Source organism: Styela clava, chromosome 13, assembly GCF_964204865.1.
Source record: "Styela clava chromosome 13, kaStyClav1.hap1.2, whole genome shotgun sequence".
NCBI classification, from domain to species: domain Eukaryota; kingdom Metazoa; phylum Chordata; class Ascidiacea; order Stolidobranchia; family Styelidae; genus Styela; species Styela clava.
In genome coordinates, this window is record NC_135262.1 from 12,236,143 (window position 1) to 12,252,573 (window position 16,431).

Genomic DNA, 16,431 nt, shown 5'->3' on the forward strand with positions numbered 1-16,431 from the left:
TCCAGTAATAACTATGTTTGGAAAATACTATTTTTGTGCGCGATATAGCAAAGAACAGGTCAAGTTAAATGCTTCAACTTCTCTTTACGCTGGTCTAGTGTGTTGTACTTTTATAGGCTGTAACATATCTTATTGTCTGTTTCAATCCAAGACGTATGAAATATATTGTCGTCGTTTACATATTTTGTTGCTCAGTTTTGAGGTTTTCCATTCAACGACTACCTTTGGTCGCATATCATCATACTTGACTGCATCTGAATAAAACTACATGACATTTATCAACAATGCGACTCAAACAACAAACTATATGTCATATTAGTTAGTTAAATTTTCATCGTTCATTCCTTTTAATTTGAAATGTAAAGCAACGCTTCTTCGACTTTGTTCCACAATTTTTGACGCCGAACAACCGTATCCAATTGTGACTTAAAATGATCTACGCTATCCAGCTATTGAATATAATGGTAGTTTTGCAATACTACATATTCCCCTGCAGTATATTTAAAGCTGGAATAATACAGAAATTTTTCTGTAACGCTGCTAAGTTATGCAATGTTCTGGTTTCAACACAATGAGAAGCACTCTCATTGGTCCCCCACGCGAACAACTACACTAGACCAAACAGCAACACTTATAAAGGAGAGCCTGACGTTTGCCTTACCTGATTTTTACTTATTAATGGTCATTGTTAAATATATATTTCAACTATACTCATTTCATGTATTTCATCGATAGTATATATAGTCTACACTTGGTTAACGTTTGGAGGTATTCATCTTTAGAATAGTTTTTGTAGTGTCGTATATTCATGATATTTTTTGCTATTTAAATCACAAAAAATTTAGACTTTGATATCACCATACGAGAATTTCCGCACTAGATTGAGCAATTTGTTCTCTGGCGTGAACTTGAAAACTCTACATCCTGACGTCACTTTCTTTAAGTTCTGTCGCTTTCGCGTTCGTATGTTCTTGGTCCGGTATCGCTTGACATTTTGTTGTAAGCTTTCCCGGCTCGAGTCCATATAACTTCAGGTAGGTTTGAGTATAAAAACGGATTAATGGCGCTGTTTATTGGAAGAATCATGATGGCTGCAACTGCATAGACTTCGTCGGACACTGGTACACCTAAAAATATAAAATTAACCTAGTAATTTACATGTCATCGCTCGTATCAGCATCGTACTTAGTGACTCGATTACGCCGAATCTAAGCGGCAATTTACTCATTCAAACGCCCCAATTTAAAATATGACGTCACAAAACCCATTGAAGGCGCAGCGCCCCGCTTTATTTCTGCGGTTAGGCAGTGCTCTATATTCTGTCGCTTACCTAGCTAATCGCGCGCATTATTACCTTTTTTTAAATGCCATTTCCCGGATGCATTAGTGGACCTAAATCAAAATATTCATCTAGCACTTTTATTAGGTAAAGTCCGGTAATTGAAGCAAACGGTGATTACCGAATGCCGGGCCAAAGAACTTGAATATATATATATACCCAAATTTTGCTAAATTCTGGTACCGATTTCGCTATGTATCGCAAAAAAGCATAATTATAATAACATAATGGCCGTACACAGGAATATTATTAAAATTATTTGTATCATATATATATATATTCAATTACCTGTCATCTTCAAAAAGGCAATCAAACATATTGGAACCCAACAAAAGAAATCCGTTACAATAATACGAGTTATTTTTCTCTGCATTGCAATAGATTGATCAGACCGACAATGACCTTTAACACTTCTTCGTCTTCTAAGCGTTTGTCTAAAATAATTTGCAATATTCAGTTTTCATACGAAAATAAAACCACAATTTTTCCAACAAATAAAAAAAATTGTAAATAACAAATTTGATTCCCGGACCCGGGTTATAAAATCCTGTTTAGGATTTTAACTTTTCACATTGCTGTTCTATTACCAGAACTAAACTATTTAATGCTATACTCTGGTACAGCTCAGCCACCCTAAATATATAAACCAATGTAAACCCAAATTAATTTAATTATACTTACTTATAAATAGATATATAACTAACGAGGATAGTCAGAAACGATATAAAATTGATCACTATAATTAGAATCGAATACTGCCACGTTGGGTCGCTCGGTGTTGGAAACAACTTCGGCAAGCAAACGCCGTGACTCGAATAATATCCAAATTGGTAACGTGGTTCGAAGGAATTGTTCAAATGCTTCATCAAGACGAATAAGCCTTTCCATGAGTAAGTTGTTTGTTCTTGCCTAAAATGAAAAGTACATTAACAGGGAGGTCCCCAAATTAGGGTCGTGAAGTCGAAGATTGTCATATTTTAGTCATACATGTATTGGAACCGGATTCATATTTTGAACCTCTCCGGAGTCCCGATTTGGAGCGACGTACTTTGACGCCAGTGACTCGAAAGTATCAAGTTGAATAGCACTCTCAACGGACAATTAAACAAGTCTCGCTTACTCAGCCCTGAAAGGCAGTAGTAGTTGCCTAGAAATACATGCGTAAAGTATCAAAACGTGCAAACACGTACCCCATGACGTTCTGAAAATCTTGTCCGAAAGTTTCATACGACGACAACTTGTTGGCGAAAATACTGAGTTGTGTTCGGTCAACTTGCTTTTGAAGGAATGGGTTCTTGAAAAACCTGATCAAAAATTATTTAGTTCACTAGTACGCACTTCTGCTGTATAGAATTACAATTGATGCTACTTTTGAAATACTTTATTGAAATACTAAAAAAGTTTTATTACACTTACTTTACATATGAGATGAAGTAATCCTCGGCAAACGATACAATAGGTATAATCGCCAACAGGAATGCAACAATTATTGATAAAACAACAAAAAACAGTGAGGTCTTCAGGCTCGGCTTGTTAAATGGCCTGAAAAATATTGAAAATAAGTTTCAAACTTGCTTGGTGTTGCTACAAAACATAACAAAAAAGCAATGCGAAGATACAATGACGCGAATCCACCGGCAATTTGGTATAACGATCCATAAGTTCACGCTCAAAATAATTCTGTTACTGATATGATACAATTGTGTTAAATTACCTGAATACCATAAGTAGTCTGTTTATAGTCATCAATGTCAGCATAAACACAGAAGCCTGTAGTCCAAACATCGATAGGACACCTAAGATATTACAATGCATTCCACTTCTCCAAGATTTTTCCTCATAACAGTAAATCCCAGCATAAACTGCGTCGGTGATTCCAAGTCCCATTAAATATAACTGAAACGTAAAATTGAATTGAAAAATTATTAAAAATTCACATAAGCACCATTCGCACAATAATGGAAAAAGCAATGAAAAATAATACTCACTCCTACGCATAAATCAGCAATGCCAAGTGCAATAACATGAAACGAAGTTATCTTTGCGTAATCATTTTGTTTTCCTTTTCTCAATGAGATGGAAGTTTGAATAAGTACGTAGATGTTTCCAGCTGATGAAGTCAATCCTGACGAATCAAAATTATCCTCAAAGTTGTGTCATGACAAATTATGCGACTATATATATACATACTCGCTTCTATAAGCTTCAAACAAATGATATGTATTTATTATGAGATACATGTGCTTTTACGAAGAATAGAATTGTTATGTTTATAGTTAGGCAATAATTATGCACCTATAATCCAAACGAATGCCCTCAACGCCACGTTACTGATTAGGTGTTTGTCGTCTGCAAACGGACTGTCTATACAAGATTGGCATTCGTCACTTCCATCAGAGCAATCGTCAACTCCGTTACATACCTGAATATTGATAGAAGTAAATTACGATATTTCATATATACAAAGTTATACTATGCAGTACTTCCTTGTTCTAGTGCAGCTACTGACCACCAATCACTGACCTTATTCAGAGAGGTTGATTCGCCACCGCTTCTGCAGCAGAATTTGTTAAACTCAGTGCAATTTGCTTCATCGGATGCATCCCAACAATCTACAGAACAGTCGCATACCGATGTATGTGGTATACTAACATATTTCTTGCCTCCGACATTTCCCATGCAGTAATATCTTGAAACGAAAGATAGTGTGTGTAGTGGTTAGAGCGTTTGATATACCTATGAATGCGTTGCAGGTTAATGACCATAAACCCCATGCCCACAACCTTGCCCGGGGTGTAAAAATAAGGGCTCGTAATGCCGAATTAAAAAGATTCTTCCCGTTACAAAAACTAGTAGCTATTTACGTATCAATTGCTGCTTATAAACATTTCGGATAAGGGACATTGTATCATAAAACGTTGAATAATTTCGAATATGTAATATGTAAACTTAGTTTTCAACGTCCACACACATTTGTATCATTACCCAACGCATTAGCAATACTTCAGATACCTTACCTGCCAGGACAATCGACCTCATCTGCAGATTCCACCGGATGGGTAATATTGCATGCTGGTGATCCATTACAAACTTCAGTTGGGCCGAGATGAATAGGAGATTCGTGGTTGGGGCATCTATATAAACAAAATATTTGAAATTAGGCACACTGCGAACAAACACAATAGAGCAATCGTGAAACATAGAGGGGCACGAAAGTCAAATTACTAATATAAGGCCTAAGATTGGCAATTCTCCGTTTACCCACTGCATTAATTGACTTCGTTTGGGTGCCGGTGAAGTCTTTAAAAAAATAGACTGACTAGCCTGACGGAATGCCACGTGGTGGCGCAATATACGCAAATGGCCCTATAGCACCCGGCAAAAGTTTGGAGGGGAGAAAAATAATAGTAACAGTTTTAAAAGCTTTTTTATCACCCTTCAGCCAATCAATATCTAGAATTGATTCATTCAGAAGTGATTTTCACAAAGAAAACACCAACCAGAACAACAATTTTGCAAAACGATTCATAGGCGCACTTATGTCCCATAATCTTCTTTTGCTAGACAAAAATAATATTGTCAAATATTTGTACAAACTGCTAGTTTGTTAATAGGCTTACACATATCCATATACTTCATCCAGTGCACAGTAAGGTCGTGGAGTTGAATCATTACATCCCAGACATTCATCATAAAATCCGGTGCATGTCGGTATCTTGTCGCATTTTATTGCGTAGGTCAAATATGGAAAGTACTTTGGATCTAAAGATATAGTTACTTAGTGCTTTTGACTTAATCAATATAAGCAATGTGGCAATTTCTATTCTTGTATATTCACAGGACTGTCGTTGATAAGACGAATGTGGCTCGTTAATAAATGTGTTCGCCACAAGATGGAACACTGCAAACTAAATATACGTTTCAGTTTAATATACAAAAATAAATAAGTAAATAAACGTATCTATACAAAATTTAACCTGATGGAATTTATAACCCCTGATAAATCAAGAAACGGATGGGCATATCTGATTTTTTTAGAGAGTGATTTTAATTAGAAAAATTGTATATGGATAATTTTTATTGTACTATTAAAACTAAATTGCAATCTTTTCATGTGAAGATGTTTCATGGTGCCATAATAGATAGTACTAAACAACAGATTGTATAAATTTAAACCTGTTTCATCAGAATTATGTGATTTCTGTAAGTCTAATGTTGAAACTGCTAGCCCCTTTTCATATGATTGTACAATTATTCAACAGTTTTGGGAACCGCTGAACATGTGGATATATTCAAAAATAGGAATAAATTTTAACTTCTCCAAAAGAGATTGCATGTTGGGATATGTTGGTAATTTTTATAACGAATTGTGTAATTGTATCCTTTTTGTTCTCGGGTTTTATCTATATCGTTGTAAGATACAAAAAAAGAACCACTGTTCAATGTTTTTATCACATATCTGTATAAAGGGAGGGAAATTGAACGGTTCATTAAAAAAAAAATGGTAAAATTAAGAAATATGATCAAAAATGGAAAATTTTAAGATATATGTACAGTAATTGATTGTATTTATATGCTTATGCGTGTATATTCCCTCTGATTAGAGTTTGATAATGCTGCAACTGTACCGATTAACTGTGTTTTATATATTAATAAGAATTTTTGTCATTGTCATTGAATCCAAAAATTAAAAAGTCATGATCAAAAATGGAAAATTTTAAGAAATATGTACAATAATTTATTATCTTTGTATGATAACAAATGTGTATTTTTAATTTTTTATGATTAGTTAATAATAAAATAAAAGATCAAATAATAAAAAATAGCATTAACTGATAGTATTTCTCAAAGGTGGTAAATTATCCATGTCTTTTTATTCACGGTAAATTCCTTAAGCAACAATTGAATCTTACCGGGTGGACATTCATAAAACTGATCACAGCCATCATGAGTTGCATTTGTAAATGTTTGCTCGTACAAACAATCAGCAGGATATCCGGCTGTAATTTGAATTAAACTCGGTTAGAAATGTGCATAATTTTTTTATTTACATATATATATAAGAGGGTGTACAAGCTGTATATGACACGCCAGACGCACGGAAACGCGGGCCACTGGATGGAAACGTTCGCGTTTCGTTATAAAGCGCCGGGCCTAACCAATACGGAGCCCTTTGCGAAACAGATTTCGCTTTTGTAATAGAAAACGATTTTGTCTTCAACTTGTTATCTTTTACCCAAGTAATGGCTCATAATCGCGAGCCCCAATGTGACTGCATTGGCTACAGTAAGCTGAAGCTGGCCCTGGCGTTATGTACGTGAATTTCAAATGCAATGCCAATCCAAACAAGAGAGCTATGCTCAAATATATGGACACGTAGAGTCACATAATTTGATGATGCTGATGACGTCATAGCGAAAAAAAAGTAATTGTCTTCTGGAGAAAATTTTTATCTTTAACCACTGAAAATTTCAAAGCAATTGGTCCAGTATTCGAAGAGAAAAGCGATTTCTTCAAAACGTGTTGACGGAGACAAATAATAACAATAACAACAAAATTTTGAAACGATCGTTATGTCCACTACGTGTCCAATAATAAATGAAAGAATAACTAACCTTCCTAGCTGTACAATGAACGTTAATCATTTTATAAATACCCATATAAAAGACGAACTCTACTACAGTTTTATATTGTTCAACATGGTTTGCTTTGTTACATCAGTCTTTATATCGAGACAGAAGATTTGTTACAATCTTTTATTATTTTCCAAAATTGATCAGTTAATGGGAATTCTTAATAGTAAATGAAGTTTCGCATTCCAAAAATACTTGTCAATTCACACGTTAAGATTTTTAGTGATTTGTTATTGATTTTCAATCACGAATTGACGCGTTTACAATTTACTATTGAGTAGAAATTGCGCAAATACACGCATGAAACGTATACACAACAAAAGTACATCGATTGTGCATACCGTTACAACACCAAAATTCAGGCATATCCTCTTTATAACTGAGTTGTATTTCTTTTTTGACTGCTTCTACGTGGGAACAATATTTTTCATCTTCACCCATGGTACAGTCACGTGATCCGTCACAAACTTGTGACTTCGAAATGCATTTGCTTTTGATCTTGTCGTTTGTTGTTCGACATCTGAACTCACAATCATCTGTCAGACAAATATATCAATGAATCATAAAAATACAATATTTAAATTTCTGAAAAGGGATTCATGGACATGACAAAAAAACCTATAAATTTCTTAATTACTTCTATGAAAATGAAAAAAATACTTTTAAACTTGCTCTTTGTGTATGATTGTACCCAAATGTTTCAGTAGTCTAAGCCAGTGATTCCCAAAGTGGGCGGTATCGCCCCCCGAAAACGATACAGAGGGGGGCGAAAAAGTCTAAGGGGGCGATAGGGGGGCGATTCCGCGAAAGCTGTTTTATGTTCGGCGCACTTAATTCTGTACTTTGTGTGCATTCGCAGACTTGAATCATGTGGGCGATATTCACACGCGAAAGGATTACTGGTCTCGTCTTTGCAGTAAGGTAAGGTAGTTTGCGTATCCCAGTGGTCGGCAAAATACTGCCGAAGTAAAATAATCTGGCCCGGGACGATTCACTGAATGGACCTTTCCCCGACCTTTGACCGCGGAAAATTCTTTCCATACTTTACCATTTTAAAATTTTCGAAGCTTATTTTAAGAGTGGTTTCGCGAGCTGTGGCCTGTAAAATGGGGTATTTGATTCAAACTACCATTCTAATACACACCATTTAACAATCTGTTTTTTAAAAGTACCGATAAAGAATTTTAGCCTAGTCTATCACAGCTATTTCTACACTAATTTTTGATTGCTGTATTTAAACTGAAACTCATAGAAAGACAAAGTAATCATTGACTTATTTGATTTATATTTAAATTTCCGAAAAACAACTAAATACTAACGAATATAATTCAAAAACGTGAAAATGAGGTAGTGCTCACGACCACCCCTGAAAATCTGTCCGAGTGAGAGTGTCTGAGCGCCTGCGAAAGGGGGCATTGTTACGTTTTTTGCATCTTGCTGATTGGCCAATGTCACGAGGTAAACAAGGAAGTCTATGTCCGGGGAAATATCAAAACGGCGGTTTTGACGATGAAAATTTTTTATTTATAATCTACGCTCGAGGAGTAAATTACATTTTTTTACGTAACAGAATTTATCGTGAGACACGTTTAGAGTGAATTATACTATATCCTAACAATTTAGTGAACAGCCACTCGTTTAACGAGCCTACAATTTAATTATAATTAGACAAATGGAAACACGCAGAAAAGTTGATGCTGAGTGCAGGGGTTCAATAGCGCAGTAAATATTCGAATATATTGCAAAGCAATAAGGAAATAAAATTCATATTCATATTCGGGAGATTCATCATGCTTGATTTTTGTAAGAATGTATCTTCTCAAAGAAAATATATATTTATCAAAATTTCACAAATCGTGCGAAAATATTCACTTCGATGTTTGGAAGTACATATTTGTGCAAACCATTATTTTCGAAAATGAACATTACAAAGAACAAGCAAAGAAGTGGGTTTGGTGATGCCCATTTAGAAAATGTTTCAATCTTGGCGTCGTAAAGCTATCCAGCGTGATTCAGCAACAAGACAGTGTCACATTAAATGTCATTGTAAAATTTTTTTAATAAGACGACTGAGTTGAGTTCACGATTGTCGCAGTTTTCGCGTGTGTTCCGTTTTTACCTCTCAAAAAATACATGCGACCCGCAAAAGACTAGCAACCCTGAATTTTGTCCTGCGATCGACATAAAATTTGCCGACCCCTGGGCCGTAGCCGATAGTCAGTCACGGCTTCTTCCACATCCGAGTTCATGAATCCAAAAAAATGGCTGGTTAATTATGGACTGGAGGCCGTGATAGGATGAAGAATCGGGGATTTTTCCGAAATATTTTGGTGCAGGTCATCAGGCTGTACGAATGAATGAAATGTACGAAAATCATTATTATAAGTTTGGAAAATTAACTTTGTTCTTATTATTTTAATGTGAAATGTGGTGAATTTAGGAAGTGAAATGCTATAAGGCAAGAGTACACGGCGGTTTTTGAGGAGGTAGGACCCTGGATTCTTTCATTTCCGACCTATTATATGGTGAAAAAGGGGTTTTCAGCCGTGCTACTATTGCTATTAGAACAATGAAATCACCTTTCCATCAGTAAATGGGGTAATTTTAGATATAAAAAAAAACTCGCTGAAGAACACCAAGCTCATCTATCTCATTAAAAAACACTATAAACTATGATTTGTCTCCTTATTTGGTCTGTAATAAATTCGTTTCTGACTTTATATTTTTTTGTAGTGCAGGGGGGCGATGAAGTTGTATAAACTACTTTAGGGGGGCGATGGTCAAAAAAGTTTGGGAACCACTGGTCTAAGCAGCTTTGCACAAAAGTTATGTTCTAACTCGAGTATGTTCCAGGTTCTGTTCTGTTTTGGTGGGTTACTCTGGACTTCAAAATTCACTTTGTTACTTTTTATTGCTTCAATGTTAATATGTTTCTGGGTAATATGTGTCGGCGTACAATACGAGATCGTTCTTATTTCCTTACCTTGGTAGGCTAATTGCTTACAAATTGATATTGGATTTTCACATAAACACTCATCAGATAAATCCACACAATCTATGAAACCATTGCACAGATAGGATTGCATCATTTCTCCATTACCATCTAAGCAGCGAAAACAGGTTTGGTCGAAATAGGCTAAAACAGAAACAGGAGAAAATTGATGTCACGTACTGTAATGTAACCGCGGAGGCCTCGATTACAACAGGACTTACAAATGTCGTCGTATTTTCCGCCATCGCCGTTACAAAAGCATTCGTCTCCTCCGTTCAAGCAGTTTTTTGATCCATCACATCGATATTGATAAGGCAAAGAACAAGCACTGTTGTTGTATTCTGTTACACATCGAAGTCCTTCCGTTTTGTTGCTGTTAAATGAAAATATATTAGGAACGTTATAAAGCTAACAGTCTAACCTAATTTGAGGAACTTTAGTATAGTCGACCGCAAATAGAAAATATGTGAATGAAACTAAAATAGTATACCTGTTTATGATCTATAATAGAATACCAATAGTAGTAGTGAAATATAATGAGCCCTACAGTATTCTGTCTTGTTAATACCTGTATGGCAATTCGTCTCTCCCATTGGAACAATCCGCCATCCCATCGCAAAAATATGCTTGATTGACACATTCGTCCGGGGAACATCGGAATGGGTAGCTGTGCATACAGTCACATTCATCTGAAAAGTTACGATATATCAATAAACTAAGAGAAGCATTCACACATACATAAAAACTGTATTGGTGGTGCTTTGATATACAAAAAAGCCATAATGTTATTTGAAATGTCTACATAACGGTTTCGTTTCGTTTATCTACTGCACTGATCAAGATCCGAATGCAGAAGAATTTCTTCCTATTGATGGTCGAAAGTGGTGCAAAAGGTCAGACAGGTCACGTTGTGTTTCATTGAAGCGCGAGGTTTTCAAGTTTCGACAGTTAGACGACGTTTATGAACTGGGCGACAGAAACTGATGAATGTATTATGTGTCTGTGTCTTTCATGAAAACTTTTCTCGGTTTCCATGACAACGTTTTGGAACACTCTCGGGCGAGCGTGTAGTTCAAGGTTTATGGATTCCTCTCTTCACTTGGCAGCGAATAAGGATTCCATAACTAACTAAGCTCATAGATTTGTAACTTTTCTTTGTTTGGCCAGTGCCTTATATGTTTTCAGGAGGTTGCCAACATAAAATGCAGAAAATGAATTTCTTGTATTCAAACTTCTTTAGTATAAAACTGTTAAATATGGCTTAGCATGATGGATGTTACAAACAAAGTAAGGCCTAAAGTTTGCAATAAATTATCATGCATTACATCAATATTGTTATTTGTTTGTCTTTTATATACTTGACGACATTATGAATACTGACAACTTTTGTCTGTTTTCCAGACGATCGAATATACCAGTACTAAAATTTGAATACGTTGGTAATAACGAGTACTTTTTTTTTGTTTGTTCTTGATTTATCGATTGCTAGATCAAAGCACTTTGTTTCAGACAGACTTGATTAGTGCAGTTTCGAAAGTATAGAATAAAATGAATTAATTTTCGCGCATTCGGTTTTTAGGTCCGTTGATAAACTGTGGTAAACTTTCATCTTTTCGGCCCGACTTACCTATTACTTGTGCTGACAAAAATCACGCACATCACGTAGATATTTTTGCTTCAAATGGCAACATAATTTAACATAATGCATGGAGGTTATTACAGTATAACGGACGAAGAAACATAGAAGATGAATTATATAAGATTTTGTGCAACTTTTCATCTACATGTTGTGGAAAAATTTACTTTTAGGGGACTTTTTCACTTTTAAGTTCAAATAAGTGCTTTTCGCGCGAGTTCATCACTTTCGAGTAGACTCGTGAACGTGGCATGGGTAATATGTACACAGACAATATGAATATAGACCTATATCTCATTCTTTGTACTGTCCCATGCCACATGACTGAATTCATTTTTAGCCGCTCCTCAACGTTTGTATTCAAATTTACCTTCTAAGCAGTGGTTGTATTGATCACATACGTATTTATCAGGGAGAATACATTTGTTCAATGTTGTTTTTACTGTGCATTTAAATCCAGTCACGTTTTGTCCAAAACTTGGAAACGGTTTTTCATCGCTGCCATCTCTGAGAAAAATAAAGATATTCCTTCATTGAACACGGAGTGAACAATGAGTCGTTTTGCTCAGTGGTTGTTTTTGTTGCGGATAAAGCGCATTTCTCGCAACTAACAGAATATTCGATTTCAAATTTTCAAAGTCTAAAAAGAGAAGAAGTCGCAAGAGGACGTTATATTTATTTCCCCCTTTATTAAGTTTCTCTGGATCCTACGGGGTAGGATATTTACCCCATATTTTGCTGTTTTTAATAAAATTCACGTACACACCTTTATAGTAAATTCGGTACATTCATTTTTATATTCGGCTAGAGTTTTGGTGCCATATAGCATTTTAATTTTATGTATATATAATTGAGAATTACCCTCTTGTACTAATGAGTGTTTATCATTAGTAATTAATTAAAACGATTAAGGAATCGTAAATGCTAAGGCTTCAACATAATTATGATATTCATGAATAGTTGATATATTTATTTTAAAATGACGCGCTGATGCAGTAATGATTAACATCTACGATATGGAGCATTGTTGTTCTTGAAATATTATGATAATCATCGAACCCGTTTTTTTTTTTATTTTATTTTTTAATTTTAGTTCTTCATGATTTTCAGGACTGAGGCCAGTTCGATACAAAAGGGAACCTGTTTTCGAAATTTTAAATCCCGTTCGCTAGACATTGCCTCCCACATCACACATGATGCATTCCAAAAACATGGTTCAATGAGCGTGTCAATGGTATGGAGTAATGATTTATGTACACTTAATATATATATATATATATATAAATATATATAGAACTCTGAAACGTTTTCAGAAGCCAAACTTACGGACAGTCTAAGTTTCCATCGCAGACTGCTTTATCAAATATACACGAACCATCATCACAAGTGTGCAGCCAGCCATCACTGTCGCATGGCACTGTGTTGGCAAAAACTGAAGAAATAATATAATAAATCAAGTTTAAAGTCACCGAGTACTTGGAATTTTTTATGGATTTTGCATTCAATCCAGATTGACTTGACATTTCTATAATGAATACAAATTGTCGTATGTACAAAATGGGAATTTATATCCGCTCATTAATATATTACATATTTAGAAACGAACATTTATTACACGACTCGCATTCATTATTTAAAATTATGCACAATCTACCATTATGATATATTCCAGATACTATTAACTATGCATTTAAAAGTTATTAGGTGTAAAATTTTGTACGATTCGTAGGCACTGACTTGCTATTGTGCCGTCATTATCTTACTGATCTTTTTTTTCTGTTTAGATTAGGTTAAAATAAGTTGTAACGAATTGGAAAAATAAATAAGTTTATTAGACCATAACATAAGCAGAATCAGCAAATTTGTAATGGGCAATAACATGGAAGCATTCAATCGAATAATTCTCCAAATTGAGTAGTGTGTCGCCTACGAAAATACTTACCACATGTTGCCGTTACGCTGAAGTAAGTTAACACAATGATACGAAACATTATTTTTCCATTAGTAGCAGACTTTATGTACGAGCCTAAATGTTCTTTGTACACTTACTAATTATAGTTATTTTCTGAAATGAAGAGTTCAGTCTATATATTTAATTTATTTTAGGATTTATTGCTATGCCACTTTCAACATATATTGCCTTAACATACGATAACATAAAGTCCTGCTATAATTTCAATTTTGTTATGAAGTCAATTCTCAATATATCTCAACAAAGTTTGTTTTATTTTAATCAGTATTTATTTATGTTTTTTATTTCTAATTCGTTTAATCAAAGCACACCATTTCATTTAATACAGGACTTTATGAACATCAGATCAAGTATGATTGCGACATTATTGGTCGTCTATGAACGCTTTACATACGCTATGTCGCATTAAACCTCGACTTCCTATTAAACTGTACTTTTGGTATCAATTTAAGAATTACTTTCTATAAAATTCGCCTAAATATTAATATGACTCCGTGTATTCATTGATTGTGAGCCACGTTTATCATTGGAATATAGTAATTCGTCCAATTTGGCTAATATGACATGCAGACAAATTTATTATATGCTTGAAGAATTTTGAAACAAAACACACGCCGCGATCGTTGTATTTATTCTAAGGCTAAGTTAGGGCCCAAAAAAAATTGTTGAGCGAATTATCATCCATATAAATGATCTGAGATCGGCGCCCAAATTCGAATATCATTTCTGTCGAACTAAGCCTATTTTTTGTTGACGAAACAATGGTGTCATTTCAATAATATATATATAAATTGTAAAAAAACAATCGTGGAATTATCAAAACGACAAATTCTTTTTTACCAAAATGTGGATAGCCTATCTCATCATTCACATCTCTTACTGTTTATCTTAATCTCGATATAAAAACGAAAGAAAATGCTCTCCGCGCCTCTAAACCAGACAGGTTTCTCCTAAAATACAAAGCGGCTCAGACTGAAATATTACAAAATTTAATCACCTCTCGCGTATTGCTTTTCATGACGAAAAATGTTGCAATTAAGATAGCCATTTATCACTGTAATTAGAAAGTAAACTTAACAACATATCAATTGTACTGTCTTCTTGTTTCCCAGAACGATAACTCTATTTTCTGAATATTAGAAAATTTATTTTTCTAATAAGTGAGCATTTTGAGTTTGTGAATGATTCACGTAGTTCTTACTAGGAAGGCACCGTAGATAACGAATTCGATGTTTGGAGACTGATTACCAGGTGTATGTTCTCTCTGTGAATTGGCTAAAGAAGTTGCTCATCTTATACGAGTACGACGTTCGTTTTTGCATTTGTTTACGACGTTAAAAGACCTGAGTATACATCCCAGTTCTATTACACTTTTCAAATTTCGACAACGCCATCAAGTCTGAATATCTCTTCACTAATGAAATCCAAAACAAAAAAATGTTAGATACATAAAACAATAAATGTGCTAAATTTGAAACCAGGGTTTTAGCTACAAAATATAGTATCCAAATCCCAAGGCTTATTCCTCAATCTGATCGATAGGATATTTTTCATGCCTAAAATGAATACAAAAGTTTCCCAATGGCTCACGAAGAAAAACAATTAAAAGTTTCGTTAACGTAAAATAACACTTTAAAAATAAACAAAAAATAATGAGCTAATTACATGTAAATATAGAACTCCTTTTTTCATTTGCTTTTATAATCTTTTTCGTACTTTATTCATTTAAACGTTTATCGAACTCCTGTGCTTGCTTTATTTCCATTTGATTTGATGTTGACTTGAATATTTTATATATATATATATATATATTTGTAATACTCCAGACAGCCAAATTGACAGAGGTCGGATTTTATTAATTTAATCATATATATACCGTTGAGCTCAAAATTTCCGATATTACGAGGGTTCGCTTCAGTGTTCAGTTCATAAGTGTAATGAATACGTAAAACCTTCAAATATTTTCATAGCGTTTATGACTGACTTGCTTAGAACGTGACGAGTACTAATCACGTTCCGAACTGACAGTCTTAACTTAAATACTGTAGTTTATAGTATATATTGGTACAAAGTGTATCAGATATTGTATTCGAGGTTAAGGTAACACTTTTCTGGCGCACAACATCGTTTCCTTGTACTTATTGAGTTAACGAGTAATACGACACGCCTCGAAACTAACTCGTGTATTTATTACGTAACAATAACGTATAATAAATACTTCAGGTTATTCATTACGTACGCTTTTTTCGATACGCACTAGAAGTGTATTGCGGATACTTATGATTTTAGTAGTTCCTCATGTAGTCAGTAGATTATAACAATTGGATATGTGTAGCCGTATAATCGAGGACGCGGTTACGCGAACCACTCTACGGCGGCGAGGAGTTCAGCAATTCTCTCGAACACAATTGTCCCCTGTGGGCTCGAACCCACACAGGGGAATCAAGAGGTCAGGTGGCGAGCGCATTCCTAACGCCGAGTCTGCCGAGCCGACTGATTGCTATCAATATCGCATGAAAATTGACCAAATGGTGACTCGCAAAAAAACTTGAAAATGCAACTCACCGTCCCATGCGTTGACGACACACTGCCGATTCTACTATGCAAGGGGACGTAAGTTAGAATCCCGACATTTTGGCTGGTTGTTTGCAGACATTGGTATTAAACGAAATGGAAAATTCTTGCAGGGCCTGGTCGGGGAAGTGGATAGACACACATCTGCCCTCCGCGGACATAAATATTCGTGTATCTTTTACTAGAGCAAATGAGAGTACGGTAATTTCCTCTCTACTAAAATCGTGTATTCATTGAATAAGTTAAGTAAAATCTTAATTTTGACAAAATAACACAAGACAGATA

At 34.8% G+C, this 16,431-nt stretch overlaps 1 protein-coding gene across 1 annotated transcript; it reads right to left on the minus strand.

Annotated features, from left to right (window-relative positions):
- Positions 1-705: 705 nt before the first annotated feature.
- On the minus strand, positions 706-13,628 carry LOC120332768 (uncharacterized). Its single transcript, XM_039400082.2, has 19 exons — positions 13,543-13,628; positions 12,927-13,032; positions 11,971-12,107; positions 10,533-10,653; positions 10,186-10,337; positions 9,956-10,108; positions 7,314-7,508; positions 6,253-6,339; positions 4,960-5,101; positions 4,357-4,473; positions 3,863-4,028; positions 3,635-3,761; positions 3,328-3,464; positions 3,054-3,235; positions 2,756-2,881; positions 2,530-2,643; positions 2,021-2,248; positions 1,628-1,773; positions 706-1,127 (listed from the first exon to the last, which is right to left on the minus strand). The coding sequence occupies exons 1-19, from the start codon at positions 13,589-13,591 to the stop codon at positions 940-942; spliced, it is 2,673 nt and encodes an 890-aa protein (XP_039256016.2). The 5' UTR covers positions 13,592-13,628; the 3' UTR covers positions 706-939.
- Positions 13,629-16,431: the final 2,803 nt, after the last annotated feature.

What these genes read in the sequence shown, in the direction of transcription:
- LOC120332768 (XM_039400082.2), bottom strand. Translation starts at nt 13,591, where the DNA reads ATGTTTCGTATCATTGTGTTAACTTACTTCAGCGTAACGGCAACATGT. An exon ending in CAGCGTAACGGCAACATGTG is followed by an intron (nt 13,033 to 13,542) that starts GTAAGTATTTTC and finishes TTATTTCTTCAG; the next exon opens with TTTTTGCCAACACAGTGCCA. An exon ending in GGCATTCGTTTGGATTATAG is followed by an intron (nt 3,465 to 3,634) that starts GTGCATAATTAT and finishes TTGATTCGTCAG; the next exon opens with GATTGACTTCATCAGCTGGA.